The 24,727-nt window shown below is 34.8% G+C and overlaps 3 protein-coding genes and 2 long non-coding RNA genes across 7 annotated transcripts; 4 read left to right on the forward strand and 1 right to left on the reverse strand.

Moving 5' to 3' along the window:
* The first annotated feature begins 1,416 nt into the window (after window positions 1–1,416).
* LOC120329061 (ryncolin-2-like) lies at window positions 1,417–4,928 on the forward strand. The gene is made up of 6 exons (XM_039395674.2): window positions 1,417–2,251; window positions 2,442–2,507; window positions 2,581–2,732; window positions 3,130–3,226; window positions 3,928–4,024; window positions 4,389–4,928. The coding sequence occupies exons 1-6, from the start codon at window positions 2,008–2,010 to the stop codon at window positions 4,708–4,710; spliced, it is 978 nt and encodes a 325-aa protein (XP_039251608.2). The 5' UTR covers window positions 1,417–2,007; the 3' UTR covers window positions 4,711–4,928.
* A 2,025-nt stretch (window positions 4,929–6,953) lies between these two features.
* LOC120329063 (microfibril-associated glycoprotein 4-like) lies at window positions 6,954–17,537 on the forward strand. The gene is made up of 6 exons (XM_039395678.2): window positions 6,954–7,280; window positions 15,154–15,219; window positions 15,296–15,447; window positions 15,802–15,898; window positions 16,324–16,420; window positions 16,794–17,537. Exons 1-6 carry the CDS (start codon window positions 7,037–7,039, stop codon window positions 17,113–17,115), a joined length of 978 nt encoding a protein of 325 aa, XP_039251612.2. The 5' UTR covers window positions 6,954–7,036; the 3' UTR covers window positions 17,116–17,537.
* LOC144425280 (uncharacterized) lies at window positions 7,709–8,499 on the forward strand. The gene is made up of 2 exons (XR_013477425.1): window positions 7,709–7,839; window positions 8,109–8,499. It is a non-coding gene; the product is annotated as an uncharacterized LOC144425280 (long non-coding RNA).
* Window positions 10,229–11,184, reverse strand: LOC144425281 (uncharacterized). The gene is made up of 3 exons (XR_013477426.1): window positions 11,061–11,184; window positions 10,455–10,526; window positions 10,229–10,366 (listed from the first exon to the last, which is right to left on the reverse strand). It is a non-coding gene; the product is annotated as an uncharacterized LOC144425281 (long non-coding RNA).
* A 2,231-nt stretch (window positions 17,538–19,768) lies between the features above and the next one.
* On the forward strand, window positions 19,769–21,955 carry LOC120329084 (transmembrane emp24 domain-containing protein 6-like). 3 transcript variants are annotated; one of them, XM_078114596.1, is made up of 5 exons: window positions 19,769–20,223; window positions 20,382–20,514; window positions 20,630–20,682; window positions 21,147–21,265; window positions 21,370–21,955. In XM_078114596.1, the coding sequence occupies exons 1-5, from the start codon at window positions 20,005–20,007 to the stop codon at window positions 21,473–21,475; spliced, it is 630 nt and encodes a 209-aa protein (XP_077970722.1). In that variant the 5' UTR covers window positions 19,769–20,004; the 3' UTR covers window positions 21,476–21,955. The 3 variants fall into 3 exon arrangements, with proteins under 3 accessions (XP_077970722.1, XP_039251637.2, XP_039251636.2); XM_039395703.2 differs by having other exon boundaries at window positions 19,773–20,223; window positions 20,630–20,772; XM_039395702.2 differs by having other exon boundaries at window positions 19,792–20,223; window positions 20,630–20,775.
* Window positions 21,956–24,727: the final 2,772 nt, after the last annotated feature.

Here is a 24,727-nt window from a genome sequence, read left to right on the forward strand (position 1 = left end):
AAATTGTACAATATTCACTTTGCCGCCTATTTTATTGACAAGTAAAGAAAGTGGGGCAGGGGGTGGCGACTCGCGAGGTATGTGTAAACCACCAAAGGGGGTCGCGAGCCAAAAACCACTGTTCGGTTGGGAACCACTGTTCTACGTCGAAGAAGCACGAACGCCTTCACTCAACTTACCTTGCAATCGTCCATTATCACGTCACAATAAAATTCTTCGTTGCGAGAAGCGTTTATTGCACTCCAACGGCTGTCGTAATCGCATCGAAAACCAAGTTCGGCGACAAACGAGCAGTTTACCATTTGAGTGAAGTACAGATAAAACGTCACAGATTACGTCGTCGACGACTCATTTAGTTCTGAGACGAATTGTTTAAAATTCCCTTCAGTCTCAGATGGGGCTGCAACTGAGTTGAAAATGATCGATCTTCACGAGGAAGACCAACTGAAATGCTCTTTGGAGGAAGGGACCATTGAGTTAGTTAAGGAAAAGCATACCAATGGAAAAATACCCCAATGCCAAACGAGCTGCTCTTAGAATATTGTCAATGTTTGGGTCAACATACGTCTGCGAATCTGTGTTTTCTGCCCTAAAACACATGAAATAAACGCATTAATCTGTTCTGACTGACAACCATGTAAAAGAACTGCTTCGATTATCAATCGATCAATCTTTTATTTGTCATCACAAAACAACGACATACAAGCCAAATTTAAAGAGGATTGTTCAATCCAAGGAATGCCAGAAGTCCCACTCAGTAGCATGCTTAGCAATGAATGGCTTGTCGTATTGTACAGATATGGTTAACGAGAGCATGTAAACGTGGTGCATGTCAGGTCGATCATGATAAATCTTCCTAGTACGTAAATTTAGTACCGTTCAGACGCTTAGTCTCAGGAAAAAAAATTATTGCCGATCCGCGCGTTAATTATTGAAATTCATTTTCAGTCCATACGCTGTATGAATTATATATATTTTGAGCATGGTTAAACGCGAGCAAAATCACAGCAGAATTTGCCAATGAGTCAGTCTGTCTGTAGATCTTGTTGTCTAAATAAATAAGTGCTTTGGTATTTATAATTATATGGTACATCACAGTCATGTTAATATAACAAGTGCGATCAATTTGATGAGCTAAAATACAGTTATAAATGAATGAAACTTGAATGACGTATTCGTTTCAATACCAAAAATGCTCCAGGCCTTGATGAACCACGTTTTGGTATTTTATTGATTGTTGCTGCGAATTGTAGTTAATATTGGTTGATTTAATGCTGAAGTGTTCTTCGCCTGATTTCACGAGAATTTATGGTCTTGCTTTATGCCGCGCGACCTTAGGTAGAAAAACATAGAGTAGTAAATTTGAGAACTACAAAGACAGTTATCAGAATTATTATAAGTTATTTAGATTTTCAGATCGAATTATAAGATTGCATGGTATTCGTGAGGGAAAAGAGTAAGTTACAAAAATATCAGTATCACAGAAATTACTTGAATTATAGAGTAATATTTTATAAATATTGTATGTGTATAAATAGTTGAGACAGCATGAATCTTCCGCAATAAACAGGTGACCTGAAAGCAAAAAATTACAAAATTCATTCACATACGAAGACAAACTATGTTGTTCATATTCTGTCATTATAGCATCATTGTTCTTTGTGTTGTGATCACTGATTATCGTCAAGCGACAACGGACTGCTTCTGCCTCATTGCATTAGTTACGAGCTGTTACGAGTATTAGACGGTGGTCCGATTAAGGAATTATGTTGCATGTTATGTCTTTATTTATTTTTATTTGATTTATTTAATGAATAATCCACTTTGTGAAATATTAAAAAAAATTATGTTGCATGTTCTTAGTTTCTTAAATCCATTGTTTTGGTTATAATAAATAAACTGTTACAACAACAAGGAAATGACATTTTTGAATTCAAATAGGATCTAGAGATTATTGTTTTGTTTCAAAGTAGATTGAGACGTTCCTAGTCTTACATTAGCTTAGACATGGAAACAATAATAGTGTTTGTTGTATTCGTGATAGCACCTTGCTTGTCTACTCCAAACGATAATTTTTGTGAGCACGTTACGCAAATGCATCATCACTGTATTGACGAAAATGGTTCGATTGGACATGCAAACCAGGGAAGGCCTGGTAAGATTGGACCAAAAGGTCCCCCAGGAATTCAGGGACCGCCTGGCACCGTTGATTATGATATTATCGATAGAAAACTGAGGGATATGTTTCAAGGTAAGACTTCAACGCTCACAACGTTGGTTTCGAACTTAGTGTTGGTCTTCCAGTCGAGTTGAAAACAACATTTAGATTGCGTGTAAAATAGGCTTAGCTATATAACACCTGGAAATCTACATACAATTGATAAACCATTCTCCCATATTAACTTGCATCACATCGTAACAGACCCATTTTTGTTTTGAAGATACTGAAAATCGGCTGAATAGAAAAGTAGCAAGTTGTGAAGTTGCCGTTGAGAATTTGAAAGAAGGTAAATTATTGTGGAATGTTTCAAGACATATATATCCGTACGAAGCGCTCACGCTATGTTGTAAATTTTCCAGAACTACGTGTCCGTACAGTAACCGATTGCAGTAAGGTATCGATGGAAGATATAAAATCAACTAGCGAGACAGGGGGAATTTTTGATATATATCCAGGACGAAAACAGACAGAAGTTTATTGTGATATGGAAACTGATGGAGGAGGATGGATTGTAAAATCATGTTCACTTGTTAACAATTGCGACCAACCAAAATAGCTTCTGATTCGGATGGATGCTGGAGTTTGAAACCAGCAAACAAAACTATATCCCAAACATTATCTAAAATTTAAATCATCTCTCAAGTAAAACAAATAAATATAACTCGCTACCATACAGTTACCGCATTTCGATTGATTTGATTGTTTTAAATATTGAAAATAGTCGAGTTCCTAGTTTGGATGTCGGTTTTTTTTTTCTATAATAGTTTAATCTACCAACAGCAGGATTAAAATGTTATATACAGTAGTGAGAAATTTTGACCAATATTGGCGTCAAATCGCACTCTGTATATAAAAAATTTTTAACAACAATTTAACAAAACAACGAACAATAAAAAAACTTTTTTTAGGTATTTCAACGCAGAAAAGATGGAAGTGAAGACTTCTTCAGGTCATGGAATGACTATGTAACAGGATTCGGCAATAAAAAAGGGGAATTTTGGCTTGGTAGGTTATGGGAGTTTCTTCTGGGAAAACTCATTCACTGAACATTCTTAAGTTTTTTAATTTTCCGATGTTAGGTCGTGAAATCATTTTGCTTTGGTGAATGAATGAACATTGTATACGTATTTTTTTGGCAATAACTTTCTCAGAATGTGCTAAATCTTTATATTCGATAAAACAATTCCATTTTTTCAATGTCACCAGGTCCAATCAAGAAAAAATTACTTAAATACAGGGTGACCTGAAAATTTCGCCCGATCATAAAGTCTTTAAAACCTAATGATAATTTAATTTTTAATTGTAAAAAGATTTATGTACTGAATTGGATGTTATAGATGTTGGATGTTGTACTTATCTATTGTCATACAATAAAATTAATTTAAATTTACATTTGTTTTTACCATAGAATCGGGTGAAACTTTTGCGATAAAAACAATTCCATTTTTCTATGTCACCAGGTTCAATCAAGAAAAATTTACTTAAATATATCAATAGATATATAAATTAGGCAAACGTAAACAATTATTGAACAATTAGCAAACTTGACATCCTGCTACGCACACTATAGTTTAGGTATAAAACAACATTAAATAAAAATTACAAGGTTTCCTGATACGGCGTTTTTGACATATTTTATATAAACGGTATAAATGAAATGTATAAGAACTACTTAACACTGAAGTTCTAAATCTTTCTTCTTTTAGGTCTTGAAACGCTACACAAAATAACGTCATCCGGGTCTTATGAACTCAGAGTAGATCTCGAAGATTGGTCTGGCGTGAAGAAATACGCAAGATACTCGTGAGTTTTCATTCCTCTCGTACATTTAAAATTTTCGTCAGCACTATATTTCATTTTACACTATATAGTATCACGCATTTATATGGAGAAAGCTTCCAATTTTTCACAAAAATGCGATTTTAAAACTTGAATAACAGGTTTTTACAGTAGACTGCAAAACTGTATGCCAAATTGGTACTGTTGTCTAACGATTTTTTTTTTCAATTCTATTGCATTCTGTGGTATGAAAAATTCTTGAGTTTTTTTTTCAAACTTTTTCAATGTAAGAATATATATATATATCTGAAAATCATGTACATAATTAAAGAGTTTCAGTATCTATCTCTCCACCAGCCAGGTTAACATATATATTTAATGTCTGCAGAACTTTCAAGATCGGCAGTGCAAGTACGAAGTATCGGATAAATCTCGGTGCTTATTCTGGCGATGCTACGGACTCAATGTCGCGAGAAAACGGGATGAAATTTTCAACCAAAGATCGCGATCACGATACTTGGCCCAACAATTGCGCTTCAGCGTACAAGGGAGCGTGGTGGTATGGTAAATGCCATATAGCCAATCTTAACGGAAAATACCATAAAGGTGGTGCACACTCTACTTATGCAGATGGAATCAATTGGCATGGATGGAAAGGATACCATTACTCCCTCAAATTCACGGAAATGAAAATCCGACCAACTTCATAAAATGTGAGATGTACAACGAGCTGGAAAATATTTCAATGTATAGATATATATATATGTATAGAATATACAAGATACTGCAGAGCAATGTGCTTTGAACTTATTTTGATGAAGTATAGTGTCGTATCGTTCCACCATATACTTTATAGTTAACTTTGTTTTGTGATTCCGATTAATATGTGTGATTTGCAATGTCAAAATAGTTAACTCTAACGCTTCGATCACGTGGTCTCTCAAATCGTAGTAATCATCATCGACAGGGCTTTCATGCAAAAATTAATTCCAATGTAACTATAGAATCGTGTTAAAATACTTTTCAACTTAATTTATTTTGACGTTTGAGACAAACAAATATTTGCGAAGATAGTAGGCTATAGAACAGTGGTTCCCAAACTTTTTGTACCATCGCCCCCCTACACTAGTTTATACAACTTCTTTATAGTGTTTTTAATGAGATGGATGAGCTTGGTGTTCTTCAGCGAGTTTTTCATTATATCTAAAATTACCCCGTTTACTGTGGAAAGGCGATTTAGTTGTTTTGATAGCAATAGTGTCACGGCTGAAAACCCCTTTTTCGTCATACCAGAGGTCGGAAATGAAAGAACCCAGGGTTCTACCTCCTCATTCTTACAAAAATTAAGCAGTGATGAATAGAATATAAATTTGATTTCCTTATTGCATTGCAATATATTCGAATATTTACTGCGCTATTGAACCCCTGCACTCAGCATCAACTTTTCTGATCCTACTGAAAACAAAACACACCCACCAATTGCAAATCACTCAAACGATACGACAATTGTATGTACCGAATAGAAAGACGGGCTCGGGCGAGACGATAAATGTGTTCCATGCCACCGATAGCGGCGTTTTTGTTCATATTATGTTATTTTGCATCGCACAAGAATATTCTGGAATCATTGTAATATCTCGAATCTATGGGAATGGTAAATCTTCGGACTATGCGTCGAGTACTATCGACTCAATAATGCTCGACAATTTACTAGTTTTCCATCTGGAATGGTTAGTTTATTAGGTTGTACTCGCTTATGGGGTTCAGTCAATATTACCATGGTAACCGTGTCAATCATACGTATTCATGAGCCAGATGTTTTGAAATATTTACCGCCAGACTATTTATTGAATGGACGCCCCAAAACTGTGCCATGTTCCGCTTCATGCCATAATCCACAAATTGACAATGCATGGAAATATAATGCAAGAGTTAAGCTTTTCATTAACCTTCAAACTATTTGCGATCTATCACCCAAAGTTCATTCCGCTTTTTTGGCATAATCGTTGTTATGTTTTGTTATCAAAATAACGAGGCTGTTTTACAAGATATATCTAGACTTCTAGTGCAGACTTTTCGCAATGCTTGAAAGGAGACGCACAAACGGACTAGAAAACGTACCGGCCGTTATACGCCGTAGAGACAATAAAAGTTGATAAGGGAATCACAAAGAGGTGTAGAGTGACGTAATAACGAATTGTCTATTTCATCTCATTTGAGAGAGTGTATGAGCGAAAAAGTTTATTCAAATCTTTAACCACAATAAAGTATGTTTGTGCTTCTAGGATCATGGTATAATATTACATACCAACGTTTAGAATCATACTTGAAATATAAAATCGCAACGTCTGGTTTGCTTATCTAAGATAAGCGTAAGTGGTTTAGTTTCTCAGCTCGATTTATAAGATTTGTATGGTATTCGTAATGGAAAAGAGTATTAGAGTAAAAGAATTATGAAGTAATAGTGTATTTTAGAAATATTGTATGTGTATAAATAGTTGAGGCAGCATGAATCTTCCGCGGAAAAACAGTGATTTGTCATTACACAAAAGCAATAAATTAAAAAATCCATTTACATGCGAAGACAAACAATCAACAATCTCAGATGCTTCATTTACATCTATGAGTGAAGCATTACGAAATTTTCCTATTTCATACTTTATTCAATTCATTTACCCAATAGATTACGAAGGAGGCGATATTATTTCTGCGAGGATTAAGTATACATTCTGCTAAAATCACAATCCTCCATAAGTATACTTCGCGAAAGCAAAACTACATTTGCGAAAAAAACTGTTACCACATAATTGCATTTTCCAAAAATTATTCACGTGAAACGAGGACAAGCAAACGACTTTTGCATAAAATCACCAACGCATGTAGATCACGCATCGTTTCGGGTCAAATGATTTTATTTATGAAATAAAAAGTATCACAATGCAAGGAAATTCTATTTTTAAATTAGAATATGGTTGATAGATTATTGTTTTGTTTCAAAGTAAATTGAGACGTTCCTAGCCATACATTAACATAGATATGGAAACAATAGTAATGTTTGTTGTAGTCGTGATAGCACCATGCTTGTCTACTCCGAACGACAATTTTTGTGAGCACGTTACGCAAATGCATCATCACTGTATTGACGAAAATGGTTCGATTGGACATGCAAACCAGGGAAGGCCTGGTAAGATTGGACCAAAAGGTCCCCCAGGAATTCAGGGACCGCCTGGCACCGTTGATTATGATATTATCGATAGAAAACTGAGGGATATGTTCCAAGGTAAGGCTGCAACGCTCACAACGTTGGTTTCGAAATTAGTATTGATTATTAAGTTAGTTAAAATTAACATTTAGATTTCGTGTAAAATAGGCTTAGCTATATTTTCGCCTTGGTACATATCTAATGGCTGTACCGACGCACTCCCTCTGATTTCAGTATACTGTACAAATAATTGAATAAATCACCACAGAAACACTCGTGTTACCAATTCACCATCTATTTATTTTCGACAACATTCATTTCATACTTAGACCAATGACATTAAACAACATGATAGGCAACTCTGACGTCACTCCATAAGACTGCAGGCGAAAGATTGTATTTCATTGTACAGGCGAAAGATTGTATTTCATGATACGCTCCAATTCACATATTTCTCGTCGACTTTCGCGACCGTTTTCCGCTCGCTCTTGCTACTCGGCGTCTTTCTTACGTGTAGTACCTGCCTTTTTGCGCCTGTAACAAAAGAAAATAATCTCTATATCTAAGAAGTTTGTGAAGAAGAAGTTATCTAAGAAGATTTGTGTGGAACATTTTGCAGATAATGACAAAGTTCAAAGTTAGTAATTTTGATGTTTGCGCTTAAACATTGCATTTTCATTTAAAGAGGGTGTCGTAAAAAACTGTTTTTACTTCTCTCAACGATGCTGTGATACAATTTTATAACACAAAGTTTGCACCTATCGAACTAGGTGAATTTATTAGACATATTACATATTCAGTTTATCGTAGGTAACATTGCTGGTACATAATGCATCGTAGATAGGTTTGTGTCTAAATTTAGGAATTTAGCTCATAGCCCACTAATTAATATTATCTTCTATGCAGGAGGTTCCAGGGCTGAATTCAACTTGCAGCCTTACCGATCACTTGACGATGCTCATTTAGTTTGGCTCGAGCAAGTCTTCTTGAAATGCTTGTGTGAATGGAAACTACCTATATGTTTTGCCCTCCTCCGATATTAGACAACTTTATTCTGTGGGATTTCGCATATAATTCTCATTGATTGTTGGCTGTTTATAATTCCTATTAATTGTGAATTCTGATTATAACAAAGAGTTGAAAACTTTTTTACCTAATTTACTGGCACCTTTTTCTTGTCAATACTCCAAGCTGAGGTAATAAACAAGACAATACATTTATGTCATCTGGAAGCAAAATATGCACACTAATTAATAGTTTGACACATTGAGATAATACATCATGACAGAAAATACAAGTTAAAGATAAGTATGACCATCACATGGTAATTAAAATTAGAAAAATGAACAGGGGCTGTGGAGTATGAAAAGTTCAAGACAACGAAAAGAACAAATGTTCATAGCTAATGAACTCTCAATTTTGCCTCCATTACTTTGTGAAGGCCAATATATTTCGAGTGGCTGAATTGGTTTATCTTTATGATAGCAACGATTTTGTATTTAATATAGCGAGGTTTTTTTCAATTTAATTGAAGTGATATTCTTTCCCAAAGCTATGCTTGAATCCTCTAGAATAGATCAGTGGTGTCAAAATCATGGGTTTTCGAGAGCCGCATTGCATTTTGGAAATTGTAAAAAGGGCCGCAAACAGTTTTTGATAATGTATACTTGAAAGATATTTTTAAGATAGTTTTAGTTTGTGACCTATGTTGTGATGCAACTAAACAGTTGGAATAAGTTTTATTATTTTCTTCAATTTCAAATGCAATTACATATTAATATTTGCATTCCACTATTATTGCAACATTTGCAAGTTACAGTATTTATTATAAAAAAATCATAAAATTCCATGTACAACCATCAAAATCATTTTTGAACAAGCTTTGGATAAGGAAAAAATAATACATACACTAAAAATGACTTAATCTAAATATATGAACCTCAAATTAACAAAAATACTACAGTATATACTCAATGTTTTTTTAATTACATTTGTTCTGACGTTTGGCATCTTTTTTGTGTCACCAGCATACTAAGGCCAGGCTGAAATGATTATAGTACCAACTCTAACTAACGAGGTCACATGATCATGGGTTAATCTGGATCTTTGCGAATGTTTAATTAATTCCAGTAATGCAAAAAAGTTACTCATTTCATGTATAGATCAGTAAAAAAACAAATGACAGATTTTTTCGACAAGACATTTCGCACCACATTGCGTGGCATAGGATTGCTTGAATTATTATTGATATTGATTTTTAGTAACTAAGTCGTTGTATAATTATATTAATATACAAACACATGGAAATTTTCTGTTCGAAGTTGGTCTTCGAATTTGTCATATTGACTGCTGAGCTTATTGTGTTTTTTTATTGTATTGATGGAAATATGACAAATTAAACAATGTGCTTCAGAATTTTGGGAAATGCAGAAATATTGCAACTCCCATTTTCTTCGAAAATGCCACCTTCTTCATGTACTTTGCGTTTAATTTAATCACTCAAGTGTTTTATTCAAGTATTCTTTGGCTAGCTTGTTGTGTATTCTTAATTGGGTCAAAATGGGGACAAAAAAAAATTAATATTCCAAAACTACTTTCAGTAAATTGTTTTCTGTGTGAATAATCAATTTCACTTTTAAAGGTTTGAAAAATATATTACATTTTGATAAAAAAAAACTTCCAAAATACTATTACAATTATTGTTAAGCGTTCTAGGGCCGCACTGGAAGTTCTCTGGGGCCACGAGTTTGACATCCCTGGTCTAGATTGCAGTTGTCCAAAATATATATATAAACAGTATTTTATCATGAATGATGATTATACCCCTTCCGGAATTTCTTCTATAATACTACCAAAAGTTGATGAACCAGATATAACACTGGTGCAGTGAGTTACCCGTAATCCTCATTTTCCAAAGCTGTTTTGTGCCTTTTTACAAAGAAGACCGCCTATGCAATCCTACGCTTTGGAATTTTTAGTTACTTTCCTCAAGCCCTGCAGGATGTGGACACAAATCTACCGGATGGTCGAATGTCTTTGCATGCTTCCATAGGTTGTTTTTCTATTGCAAACATTCATGGAGTACTCTAATTATATTTCTTGGAATCACACTGTCACTGATATGTCGCCAGATTTCTGATATCTCCCCTTCTGGTATAGTTGTCCTGTGAATAAATAATGGGAAATTGAGATTAGGCGAATAGTTGAAAGTTTTGCTTTATGTCGGCTTAACTTCTTGATTGATATACTTACTATTTTTGCTATTGCCTCTTGTGCTGCAGGAGTCTCACAATGCTTAGACAGGTTGGTCCACAACTTTCACATCTAAAGAAAGAGAGGAGATTTATTAATTTTCGTTAAGAATAAATAAAGCAGTCTATATGATTTAGAATGGAAAAGCTAATAAATCCAATATCTCATGTTTCATGTAAAAAATGTTTTACTGAATTTGGTATATAAACCAGCTAATAAAAGGGTTTAGTCAGAAAATTACAAGCATTGGTGGCTCCAAATACTTGAGAGATCAGACTATACAATATAGACCGGTATGAGTGAAATGTTAGGTGAACTTGTCAACACTTTGATTCAATACGCAAATAAAAGTAAATGTGCAATAGTATGTTACAATGAACAGCAATCTGCAATGAGTATATATCCTCACTGATTAAAAAAATCTAAACGGAGGTGCATGAACTATTTGAAACCATAAGGGGTAAGTAAATATGCAATTTCGGCAAATGGGCAACTACGTACCGTACTGAATTAATAACTTCGTAGTATTTGACAAAGGCTGGCTTTCCACATGTACTTAACAGTGCGATGCCCGGGTGTGATATACAACAATAGTATTTACCTTACCTTTTTCCGATTTCTTTTTACCTCAACTTTCCAAAATATCATTAAAATCGACAACAACTGTCAAAGCAGGCGCGAACACTATTCGTGCTATGCCTTGAAAGCAGCACACATCCGCTCGTTTTCGTCTCGCCAAGTATGTGCATTGGAGCGTGCTATCGGATACGATCTTCGGCCAGTAATGTCATTGATGACATTAAACAACATGATGCGCAACTCCGGCATTTTTGGCCGAAGATCGTATCCGATAGCACGCTCCAATGCACATACTTGACGAGACGAAAACGAGCGGATGTGTGCTGCTTTCAAGGCGTAGCACGAATGGTGTTCGTGCCTGCTTTGACAGTTGTTGTCGATTTTAAAGATATTTTGGAAAGTTAAGGTAAAAAGAAATCGGAAAAAGATAAGGTAAATACTATTGTTGTATATCACACCCGGGCATCGCACTGTTAAGTACATGTGGGAAAGTCAGACTTTGTCAAATACTCCGAAGTTATTAATTCAGTACGGTACGTGGTTGCCCATTTGCCGAAATTACATATTTACTTACACCTTATGGTTTCAAATAGTTCATGCACCTCCAGTTGTGAGTATATATACTCATTGTTGATTGCTGCTCATTGTAACATACTATTGCGCATTCACTTTTATTTGCGTATTGAATCAAAGTGTTAACAAGTTCACCTAACATTTCACTCATACCGGTCTATATTGTATAGTCTGATCTCTCAAATATTTGGAGCCACGAATGCTTGTAATTTTCTGACTAAACCCTTTTATTAGTTTGTTTTATTAACCAAATTCAGTAAAATATTTTTTACATAAAACATGAGATATTGGATTCATTAGCTTTTCCATTCTAAATCATATAGACTGCTTTATTTATTCTTAACGAAAATTAATAAATCTCCTCTCTTTCTTCAGATGTGAAAGTTGTGGACAAACCTGTCTAAGCATTGTGAGACTCCTGCAGCACAAGAGGCAATAGCAGAAATAGTAAGTATATCAATCAAGAAATTAAGCCGACATTAAGCAAAACTTTCAACTATTCGTCTAATCACAATTTCCTATTATTTATTCACATGACAACTATAGCAGAAGGGGAGATATCAGAAGTCTGGCGACATATCAGTGACATGCAAAGACATTTGACCCTCCGGTAGAGTTGTGTATGACCCCTACATCCTGCAGGGCTTGAGGAAAATAACTAAAAATTGCAAAGCGTAAAATTACATACTCGGGTCTTATTTGTAAAAAGGCACAAAACACGCCAGACATACTTAAAACAGCTTTGGAAAATGAGGATTACGGGTAACTCACTGCACCTGTGTTATATTTGGTTCATCAACTTTTGGTAGTACTATAGAAGAAATTCCGGAAGGGGTATAATCATCATTCATGATAAAATACTATCATATATATTTTTGGACAACTTCAATCTAGACCAGAGATCTCAAACTCGCGGCCCCAGAGAACTTCCAGTGCGGCCCTCGAACGCTTAACAATAATTGTAATAGTATTTTTTTTTTTTTTTATCTAAATGTAATAGATTTTTCAAACCTTTTAAAGTGAAATTGATTATTCACACAGAAAACAATTTACTGAAAGTAGTTTTGGAATATTAATTTTTTTTGTCCACATTTTGGCCCAATTAAGAATACACATCAAGCTTGCAAAAGAATACTTGAATAAACACTTGAGTGATTAAATTAAACGCAAAGTACATGAAGAAGGTGGCATTTTCGAAGAAAATGGGAGTTGTAACTTTTCTGCTTTTCACAAAATTCTGAAGCACATTGTTTAATTTGTCATATTTCCATCAATACAATGAAAAAACACAATAAGCTCAGCAGTCAATATGACAAATTCGAAGACCAACTTCGAACAGAAAATTTCCATGTGTTTGTATATTAATATATTTATACAACGACTTAGTTACTAAAAATCAATATCAATAATAATTCAAGCAATCCTATGCCACGCAATGTGGTGCGAAATGTCTTGTCGAAAAAATCTGTCATTTGTTTTTTTACTGATCTATACATGAAATGAGTAACTTTTTTGCATTACTGGAATTAATTAAACATTCGCAAAAGTCCAGATTAACCCATGATCATGTGGCCTCGTTAGTTAGAGTTGGTTCTATAAAATCATTTCAGCCTGGCCTTAGTATGCTGGTGACACAAAAAAGATGCCAAACGTCAGGACAAATGTAATTATTAGAACATTGAGTTTATACTGTAGTATTTTTGTTAATTTTAGGTTCATATATTTAGATTAAGTTATTTTTAGTGTATGTATTATTCTTTCCTTATTCAAAGCTTGTTCAAAAATGATTTTGATGGTTGTACATAGAATTTTATGATTTTTTATAATAACTATAGTAACTTGCAAATGTTGCAATAATAGTGGAACGCAAATATTAATATGTAATTGCATTTGAAATTGAAGAAAATAATAAAACTTAATCCAACTGTTCAGTTGCATCACAATATATGTCACAAACTAAAACTATCTTAAAAATATCTTTTAAGTATACATTATCAAAAACTGTTTGCGGCTCTTTTTACAATTTCCAAAATGCAATGCGGCTCTCGAAAACCCACACCACTGACACCACTGATCTATTCTAGACGATTCAAGCATTGCTTTGGGAAATAATATCACTTCAATTAAATTGAAATAATCTCGCTATATTAAATACAAAATCGTTGCTATCATAAAGGTAAACCAATTCAGCCACTCGAAATATATTGGCCTTCACAAAGCAATGGAGGCAAAATTGAGAGTTCATGAGCTATGAACATTTGTTCTTTTCTTTGTCTTGAACTTTTCATACTCCACAGCCCCTATTAATTTTTTTTTAATTTTAATTACCATGTGATGGTCATACATATCTTTAACTTGTATTTTCTGTCATGATGTATTATCTCAATGTGCCAAACTATTAATTAGTGTGCATATTTTGCTTCCAGATGACATAAATGTATTGTCTTGTTTATTACCTCAACTTGGAGTATTGACAAGAAAAAGGTACCAGTAAATTAGATGAAAAAAATTTTAAACTCTTTGTTATAATCAGAATTCACAATCAATAGGAATTATAAACAGCCAACAATCAATGAGAATTATATGCAAAATCCCTCATAATAAATTTGTCTAAAATCGGAGGAAGGCAAAAAATATAGGTAGTTTCCATCCACACAAGCATTTCAAGAAGACTTGCTCGAGCCAAACTAAATGAGCATCGTCAGGTGGTCGGTAAGGCTGCAAGTTGAATTCAGCCCTGCAACCTACTGCATAGAAAATAATATTAATTAGTGGGCTATGAGCTAAATTCCTAAATTTAAACAAACCTATCTACGATGCATTATGTAGCAGCAATGTTACCTACGATTAACTGAATATGTAATATGTCTAATAAATTCACCTACAAAAGCAAGTTCGATAGGTGCAAACTTTGTGTTATGGAGTTGTATCACAGCACAGTTTTGTATGACACCCTCTTTAAATGAAATTTCAATGATTAAGCGCAAACATTTAAATTACTAACTTTGAACTTTGTCATTATCTGCAAAATGATCCACACAAATCTTTCCGCTATCGCGTTTGTAATCTTCTCTGATAAAAAAGAACGTCTATGATGTCCAGAATTGCTCTTTACAGCTTGCCTGCCATTCCAGCTTTCCAAGTGAGCAAAACTTCTTAGATATAGAGATTATTTTGTTTCGTTACAGGCGCAAAAAGACAGGTACTACACGTAAAAAAAGACGCCGAGTAGCAAAAGCGAGCGGAAAACGGACGCGAAAGGCGACGAGAAATATGTGCATTGGAGCGTATCATGAAATACAATCTTTCGCCTGTAGTCTTATGGAGTGACGTCAGAGTTGCCTATCATGTTGTTTAATGTCATTGATGTCATTGCTTAGACTCTATGTAGAAAATTATTAGTTTGTTGCGATAAATTCTTTAAATACTGTTCTCAGATGAGTAAGAAATTCTGTAATAAAACACTTAAAAATCTACATACATTTGGTAATCCATTCTCCCATATTAACCTGCATCACATCGTATCAGACCCATTCTTGTTTTAAAGATACTGAAAATCGGCTGAATAGAAAAGTAGCAAGTTGTGAAGCTGCCGTTGAGAATTTAACAGAAGGTAAGTTAAATGCGGAATGTTTCAAGACATATATATCCGTACGAGGCGTTTACACTATATGTTGTAAATTTTCCAGAACTACGTGTCCGTACAGTAACCGATTGCAGTAAAGTATCGATGGAAGATATAAAATCAACTAGCGAAACAGGAGGAATTTTTGATATATATCCAGGACGAGAACAGACAGAAGTTTATTGTGATATGGAAACTGATGGAGGAAGATGGATTGTGTGATACTGTTCACTTGTTAACAATTGCGACCTTCTGACATCAGCAAACATAACTATATCAAAAAAATTGTCTAAAATCTGAATCATCTTTTTCATAAACATATATATATCACGTGCTATTTCAAAAATACTGCTATTCGATTGATTTGGTTATTTTAAATATTGAGAAGAATTGAGTTCTCAGTTCGGATGTCGGTTTTTTTTTTCTAGAAAAGTTTGATCTACCAATATCCTTATTGAAATTCTATACAGTGAGAAATATTGACCAGTCTTGTCGTCAAATCGGCCTCAGTATAATTTTTTACCAACAATTTAACATAACATCGAACAATGAAAGAAACTTTTTTTTCAGGTATTTCAACGCAGAAAAGATGGAAGTGAAGACTTCTTCAGGTCATGGAATGACTACGTAACAGAATTCGGCAATAAAGAAGGAGAATTTTGGCTTGGTAGGTTATGGGAGTTTCTTTTGGAAAAACTCATTAACTGGACACTCTTAAGTTTTTTTAATTTTCCGATGTTAGGTCGTGAAATGATTTTGCTTTGGTGAATAAATGAATATTGAATACATATTTTTTGGCAATAACTTTCTCAGAGTGTGCTAAGTGTTTATATTCGATAAATACAATTCCATTTTTCAATGTCACCAGGTCCAATCAAGAAAAATTTATTGAAATATAAATATATATATAACTACGGCAAACGTAAACAATTTTTGAACAATTAGCAAACTTGGTATCCCGCTACGCAAATCATTTAGTCTAGTTATAAAACAACATTTAATAAAAAAAAATCCAAAGTTTACAGATAGGGCATTTTTTACATATTTTATATGAACGGTAGAAGAACTACTTCTAAATCTTTCTTCATTAAGGTCTTGAAACGCTACACAAAATAACGTCATCCGGGTCTTATGAACTCAGAATAGATCTCGAAGATTGGTCTGGCGTAAAGAAATACGCAAGATACTCGTGAGTTTTCATTCCTCTCGTACATTTAAAAATTACAATAGCATCACAATAGTTTTATATTTGCTCTTGCACTGAAGTATCACGCGTTTATGTAGAGAAAGCTTCCTAATCATGACAAAAATGCGCTTTTAATTCTTGATTAACAGGTTTTTACAGTAGACTTCAAAACTGTATGCCAAATTGGTCTATTGCATTCCGTGGTATGAAAAATCCTTGGGTTTCTCTTCAAACTTTTGCAATGTTAGAATATATACGGTATATGTATATATATATATATATAAATATGAAAAATGACTACATAGTTGAAATGTTTCAGTATCTATCTTTCCAGTAAATATATATATATATATATATATATATTTAATGTCTGTAGAACTTTCAAGATCGGCAGTGCAAGTACGAAGTATCGGATAAATCTCGGTGCTTATTCTGGCGATGCCACGGACTCCATGTCACGAGAAAATGGGATGAAATTTTCAACCAAAGATCGCGATCACGATACTTGGCCCAACAATTGCGCTTTAACGTTCAAGGGAGCATGGTGGTATGGTAAATGCCATATAGCCAATCTTAACGGAAAATACCATAAAGGTGGTGCACACTCTACTTATGCAGATGGAATCAATTGGCATGGATGGAAAGGATATAATTACTCCCTCAAATTCACGGAAATGAAAATCCGACCAACCTCATAAAATGTGAGATATACAACGAGCTGGAAAATATTTTCCGAACAACCAATATTTTCATTCGATTTTCTATGTATATATATATGTATAAAATACACAAGAAACAGCAGGACATCATTCATTTAACCTTTTTTTGATGGACACGCGGTGTCGTATCGTTCCACCATATACTTTACAGTGTACAGTTTGCTTTGTTTTGTAACTGCGATTAAATGTGTAATCTGCAATGCCAAAATAGTTAACTCTAACGCTTCGACCACGTGAGCCCTAAAATCGTAGTAATCGTTGTCGACATGACTTTCATGTAAAAATTATATTCAATAAAACTATAAAATCATGTTAAAATACGTTTGAATTGAATTTATTTTGACGCTTGAGACGAACAAATATTTGCGATGATAGTAGGCTAGAACAGTGATTCCCAAAGTGGGCGATATCGCCCCCCGGTGGGCGAAAACGATACAAAGGGGGGCGAAAAAGTCGAAGGGGGCGATAGGGGGGCGATTTCGCGAAACCTGTTTTTGGTCGGCGCATCGTGCGCTTGATTACCGTATTCTGCGTGCTTTCGTAGGTTTGAATCACGTGGGCGATTATCACACGCGAAAGGATTGCTGGACTCGTCTTCGCAGTAAGGTACGGTAGTTTGCGTATCCCATTGGTCGGGAAATCTGTAGTAATCTGGCCCGGGACGCTTCCCTGAATGAATCTTTTCCCGACCTTTGACCCCGGAAAATTTTTCCCATACTTTACCATTCTAAAATTTTCGGTGTTCATTTTGAGAGTGGTTTCGCGAGTTGTTGCATATGAAATGAAGTATTTGTTTACCATCCAAAAATCTGTTTCAATGTGTCTAGTGTAGTCTGTCACAGCTATTTCTACACCAATTTTTGATCACTGTAATTAAACTGAAACTCTTAGGAGGACAAGGTGATCATTGACTTATTTCAAAAACAACTAAAAACTAACGAATATAATTCAAAATTGCGAAAATGAGGTAATGTTCACGACCACGCCTGAAAGTCTGTCTGAGTGAGGAATGCTTCTGAGCGGATGCGAAAGGGGGCATTATTACGTTAATATTTGCATCTTCCTGATTGGCCAATGTCACGAAGTAAACAAGAATGAATTAACGATGAATTAACTTTATTTCTTATCTACGCTCGAGGAGTAAATTACATTTTTTTACGTAACAGAATTTATCATGAGACACGTTTAGACTAAATTTAATTATATCCTAAAAATTATATTGAACAACTACTCGTTTAACAAGCCTACAATTCAATTATAATTAGACAAATGCAAACACGCAGAAAAGTTGATGTTGAGTGCAGGGGTTCAATAGCGCAGTAAATATTCGAATATATTGCAATGCAATAAGGAAATCAAATTCATATTCTATTCGAGAGATTCATCACAGCTTCATTTTTGTAAGATGTATCTTCTCAAAGAAAATCTTTATCAAATTTTCACAAGCCATGCGAAAATATTCACTTCAATGTTTCGAAGTACATATTTGTGCGAACAAATATTTTTGAAAATGAACATTACAAAGAACTAGGATTAGTGATGCCCATTAGAAAATCTTCCGATCTTGGCGTCGTAAAGCTATCAAGCATCAACTCAAACGATACGACAATTGCATGTACCGAATAGAAAGACGGGCTTCGTGACGATGAATGTGGTCCATGCCACCGATAACGGCGTTTTTCTTATGGTCTGTTTTTTGCACCGCACAAGAATATTCTGTAATCATTGCAATATCTCGAATCTTTGGGAAGGGTAAATGTTGCGGGCCATGCGTCGAGTACTATCGAGGATCGACTCAATAATGCGTGACAATTTGTTTCATAGACATAGTTTCTTATATATCTAAAATGATTGTGTTAATAAGTTGCAATCGCTTAATGGGTTCAGTCAGCATTACCATGTGTACCATGTCATTCATACGTATTCATGAGCCAAATGTTTTGAATTTTTACCGTCAGACTGTTCATTCGTTTATTGAACACACGCCCAGAACTATGTCGTGTTCCCCTTCATGCATTAATGCACAATTTAACAATGTGTGAAAATATGGTATAATACAAGAGTTAGGCTTTCCATATACCTTCGAACTATTTGCCTATTTGTGATCTATCATCCAAAGTTCATTCCGTCTCTTCAGCATAATCGTTGTTATGTTTTGTTATCAAAATAACGAGACTGTTTTACAAGATATAACTAGACTTCTAGTGCAGACTTTTGTTCTTTGCAATGCTTGGAAGGAGACGCACAAACGGATAATAAAACGTACCGGCCGTTATACGCCAGGGAGACAATAAAAGTTGACAGGAGAATCACAAAGAGATGAAGAGTGACGTCATACCGAACCGTCTACTTTTATCTCATTTGAGAGAGTGTATGAGCGAAACAGTTCATTCAAGTCTCTAATCACAATAAAGTCTGTTTGTGTTTCTACGATCATGGTATAATATTACATACCAACGTTTTGAATAATATTTAAAATATAAAATGGCAACGTCTGGTTTGCTTATCTAAGATATATAACCAGATGTTTTGTTCTGGATATTTCCCATCAGCTATTCACTTCAGTAGAGTTGGACATAAATTGCTTACTGTGAGAGCTCCAAGAAGTCGCGTTAGTACAAGTAATGTTACATTATTATAGAATTGAAGTGGCAGACTCTTTAGCATGGTATTTTAGAACAGATGCAAGTCGTTGATCTTTTCTGCATTTTCGTTTTATTTAACCAGGCGATGGCCGCTCCTCACTAAAAGCGAAAATATATACTAATACAAATTAAAAGGCTTTATTTCGTTTTTGCAGTAGCAATAATATACCTTCAAAAAGATTGTTGGCTTGTTTATGTGATATGCTAAGACGCACAGACGAGAATGAATATATATTGTATCTTATTATTTTGCGCAATATTCAAAATCTCGCGTGCTTCAAAAGATGCTATGGAATTGTATCCGCCCTCAGCCGATGCTCTACTCTTCAACCCGTTATCTCCTGTAATAAAAAGGGAATTTTCTGTGATGCTCAATCCCAGAGATATTGATTGTTATTTTCATTACATACCAACGCAGGCTAAAGTGCAGTTTCAATACCGGGTAAGTTCGTATTACAACATAGCCTACATGCCTTTTGCAATAACATACATTCGTGTCATTCATACTTTTCTAAAACGAGCAGACTTTCTCGTTTCATTTATCCCAACTCAACTGATAAACAGCATTGACGACCTTTCTTTAATTACTTCCACGAACAGGTAATTACTCCAGGATCAACGTTTTTTCGTAACATTATATCAGCGGAAATCATAAGCCCTAACGGTGAATCTTTTTTCAAATCTTATAATCAAGATAGAGATGATTCCTCGGACATCATTGCAAGTGAATCAGGTAGCTTATTTCTATGAATTGTCCTGACATTTTTACAGCAAGGCTATGAATGCGTTGTTTCAATATTTTCATCAGTAACATTATATATATTTTGATACTTGCATCAATTCCATAGGTGTTTACAAGATTTGCCTACAAAATACTCAAGAAAAATTCGGTGGAAAGAAGGTTCGAGTGTTATTTTCGTATATAAATGAAGCTACTATCAACCAAATTGCCAAGGAACGAAACGAAACAGGCATCACTACTGATAACATGGTGGTAATGAAATCCTAAACTAGTTCGTGACATGTGTTACGCAACGACCGACAAACTGATATTAATTCAACTTGCTTTTGTCGACAAGATTAAAATATAGACGGTCTTTATGGTTATTCAAAGCGTCGTCAAGTAATTTAAATGAGTAAGTTTGATGCGATAACGGTTGAACCACTCATTTATAGTTGGTTATGCCTCTGTCCTATGTTGGTTATTCATAGTATATATATGAGTGGCCCGTTGGGCTTGACCTTCCTAAGCTATAAGATGTTAACTCATAAAATAGTCGGGGTACGTTACAACAAAACTCCAGGCTGTCCTGCCTGCGTGGCTATAGCAAATAATGTAATAAAATATATATACTACATTTTTAGACATCTTCACAAAAACTCGCAATGATAGCAATGCGAATATACAGTCATTTATACTACCAGAAGTTAGAAGATGCTTCTAATATGGAACAAATGATTTCCATGTTGGAATATATTGACAGGTAGGCCTGCATGTTGATTAAATTTATCCTGAAATGAGAAAGTTAATAGCTCAATCCTGTTATGCCTTTTCACCTACTTTAATGATAATATTTTCACTTTTCAGATCTTCTGTTTTTATATGCTTGATCATTGTTGTACTAGCATGTTTTCAGACATTAGCTCTGAAACACATGCTCAGAGAGTGTGCCAGCAATAAACAACGGGCTTGAAAACAACACAAGGATTCAATTATACAACACAGTGGAGAAAATAGAAAATTGTTTGACGCTTAATTAAAGATTGACAAGCGAGTGTGTTCTCAGCCACAAGTTTGCATCAATGCGAAAATTTGAGAAAAAATTGAACTGGAGTGAAATATACTTTTAACTTCATTGTTCTGAGTGAGAAACCTTGGTTTCGAGAAAAATTGTTGAATAATTTACTTCTGTCACTTTGTATTGAAAATTATTTTAAATATGTTACAGCTATATACAAAAAATCTTTAAGAATTTAAAATGTTGCTAAAAGAACAAGTTGACCTTTGGAACAGTGGTTCCCAACATTTCCAGTGCGATGTTATGTCAATTTTGGATGTTGAACGGAAAAGAATAACTTAAGTTTGGATTCTCTGAACAGAATCAGTTAACACAGAAGCGTACTTGGTTTTCAGCAATAAAAAAAAATTTTCGTCAATCTGCACTCGAATCGAATAAAACCATTTAGAAATATCAGCAAGATCTTGTGTTGTTGACGGGTATCTAGATTTATACAGATGTCATTGATTTGCCATCTTTAAACATAATGATAAATAGTCAAATTTAGTTACATTGTTTTCTTCTTATGGATGCTAACTCGTTGAACCGACAAATTTTTCGTGTGCACTTTGGGGTAGGTATAGACTATAGGTAATAGTCAGTGCTGAATTGGCCATTAAGAAAAAAGGGCATTGTGCATAGGGCGGCACCAAGGAAAAGGGAGCACCACAAATAGAATTCCAAGGAAAACATTTATGGTAAAATGAAAACTGATTGACCATTGCCTACTTTACACCGATTACCTTATATTTCATCAGAATTAGAGAAAGCGCCGATTTGTCTCTTCGTGGGCTGCCACGCGTGACGTTGTTAGGGTTAGGGTTAGTAAGTAAGATTCTGCCGAACATCAGGTCAGGTATGAGTGTGAGTGGAGTGAGTTCGAACTCCATAGGGTAGACTTGGAGAGAATGACCAGAAGACAAGACAGGTGGTCGAGGGGGAAAGGGAGCAGATGAGCAATTGGGGCCGAAGCAGCCGAACAATGAGATGTAGGGAAGGAAATAGAAACCAGAGAATCCAGCGACAGGCAGACCAGCCAGCAGCAGGCCAGTTCAGAAATAAAAGATAAGTGAGTGAAAAGATACACCAGCGAAGCAACGTCATAGCTCTCCAACAGATCAAGAAGATCAGCAATCAGAGCAAAATAAAACGGAGCGATAATAGAGATGATTGAGTGACAGTGAAAATACAAAATTATAAGCGGAATAAAACAGATCCATTCGTAATGAAATGAATGAACATACAAAATAATAGAATAAATCAGCGGTACTCAAGATAAGTGAGAGAGGAAATACGAATCCCGGTGATTAAAAACTACACTGCAGAAAAATCCTCAAAGTTGGCTGGAGCAATTCTAGAGCCCAGTCAGCGATCAAGGCTGAATAAAAACGAAGCCATAATGAAGATCATAAATCAGCGGCTGTCGAGACAACGAAATTTAAGATGAAAATAGAAAAAAATCTGCGATGCTCATGTTAGTAAAGGGAAATAAAAATGTGCTGAGGTCCAAGTTGAATTTAAAATTGAATGAAATAAAATAGACAAATCATCCAGGCTGGCTGGAGCAGTAAGCGTTTGTTAGTTGAAATAGAAAATCGGTGAGGTTTAGACCAGTGGTTCTCAACCTTTTTCAGTACGCGGACCGGTAAAATTTCAAAATAATTTTTGCAGACCGTCGGACCTTCAAAATTAACCAAAAATGTCATGAACACAAAATGTAATTAAAGGAATGCAATTAGGACAAAAGTAGGCGGTGCAGGGAAGGACAATCCAATTTAATGAAAAATTTCCTGCTGTCTTTTATTATATATTAAACGTGTTAAACGCTGTTATGATGAAGTTTCTGCAAGGCGAAGGAGAGCTGTTTGAACTGGATAATATTTTGCTGTTTGTTTACCTCCATTTTACTATCAAACCTCGCTAAATTATAGGCCTACTGTCAAATTACGGAAGTGCAAACTGAGTATTTTTCAATCAGGTACCGTGCTATGTAGAGTCGGGACCCAGGGAAATCTCGATCCCGAAATCCCGGGTTTGGACTGTTTTTTTCAATCCCGATTCCGCAATTATTTCCTGAAAATCTAGGAATTTCAATGATTTGTTATCCACATATAGATATTCTCACAAATTGTAGGTTATATATACCATTTTATTTATTACTTATTTTGAAAAAAAGCCATCCACGCTTACAGTTTGAGTCAGTCAGACAAAGTGGAATTATTGTGCGAAATTTTACCACGGAATTAATATTTGACTAGTAGAATTGCCATTATTGCCGACAAATTATTCATAATTTGACCTCAAAATAGCATTTAGGATTCACGCAATGACTTTGCAGGGTTTTTATTCATTATTGGAATACGAAAATAAAACAGCCACAATAGAAAAGTAAAATCAAGAATGTCAACTATCGTCTTCAAAAATATCCGCATTCCGGCGTCAGAAATGATAATATTTTTAGCTTCAAATTAAGACAGTTAATTTTAAAACTGTAACAAAAAGATCAAAGCCGACCCATAAAATAAAAATCGGAATAAAATCCCGAATTCAACCCGATATTCGAAAATTCGTTAAAATTATTCGATTCGGTGAAAATATACTATTTTGCCCACGCGATCTATAATCACGCCAGCAATCTGGCGAAACGCGTGGCAGTCCAAACACCGATGCAATGAAACTGAAATAAACCTTCATAAATTTAGTAAATTGCACTACTTCACGAAAGCGTGGTGGAATTGACGATTATTTCTTATCTCGAACACAAAAACGGTCATCTTTTTCGGATAGTTTCTGCAGTCTGAAAAGTCGAATAAGCGTTTCGAAATAGTATATGCTATGATCTTTTCCATCAAATTATGCTCGGGCCTTGCATGAAATTCATAACGTGAAAAGATACGTCCAGCGGTCAAAATTGTTTATAACAACGTTAAACCTATTTGGTATTTTAAACTATAATAATTAATTGTTGTAATGAAATACAGTTTGGTTGCTTTTTTCATTTCTCTCGCAAATGCCGACAATAACACCATTGAATGACTTTGGAAATGGGAGAAACATATTGAATTGTGACAAAAATGAATTATGTCGTATTGCTTCATAACTGGAACAGTTCGTTGGCAAAGAAGACAAATCGCTGAAGTTTGATTCTTTTCAATACAGAAATACGAG

This window comes from Styela clava, chromosome 7 (genome assembly GCF_964204865.1).
Source record: "Styela clava chromosome 7, kaStyClav1.hap1.2, whole genome shotgun sequence".
Lineage (NCBI taxonomy): Eukaryota > Metazoa > Chordata > Ascidiacea > Stolidobranchia > Styelidae > Styela > Styela clava.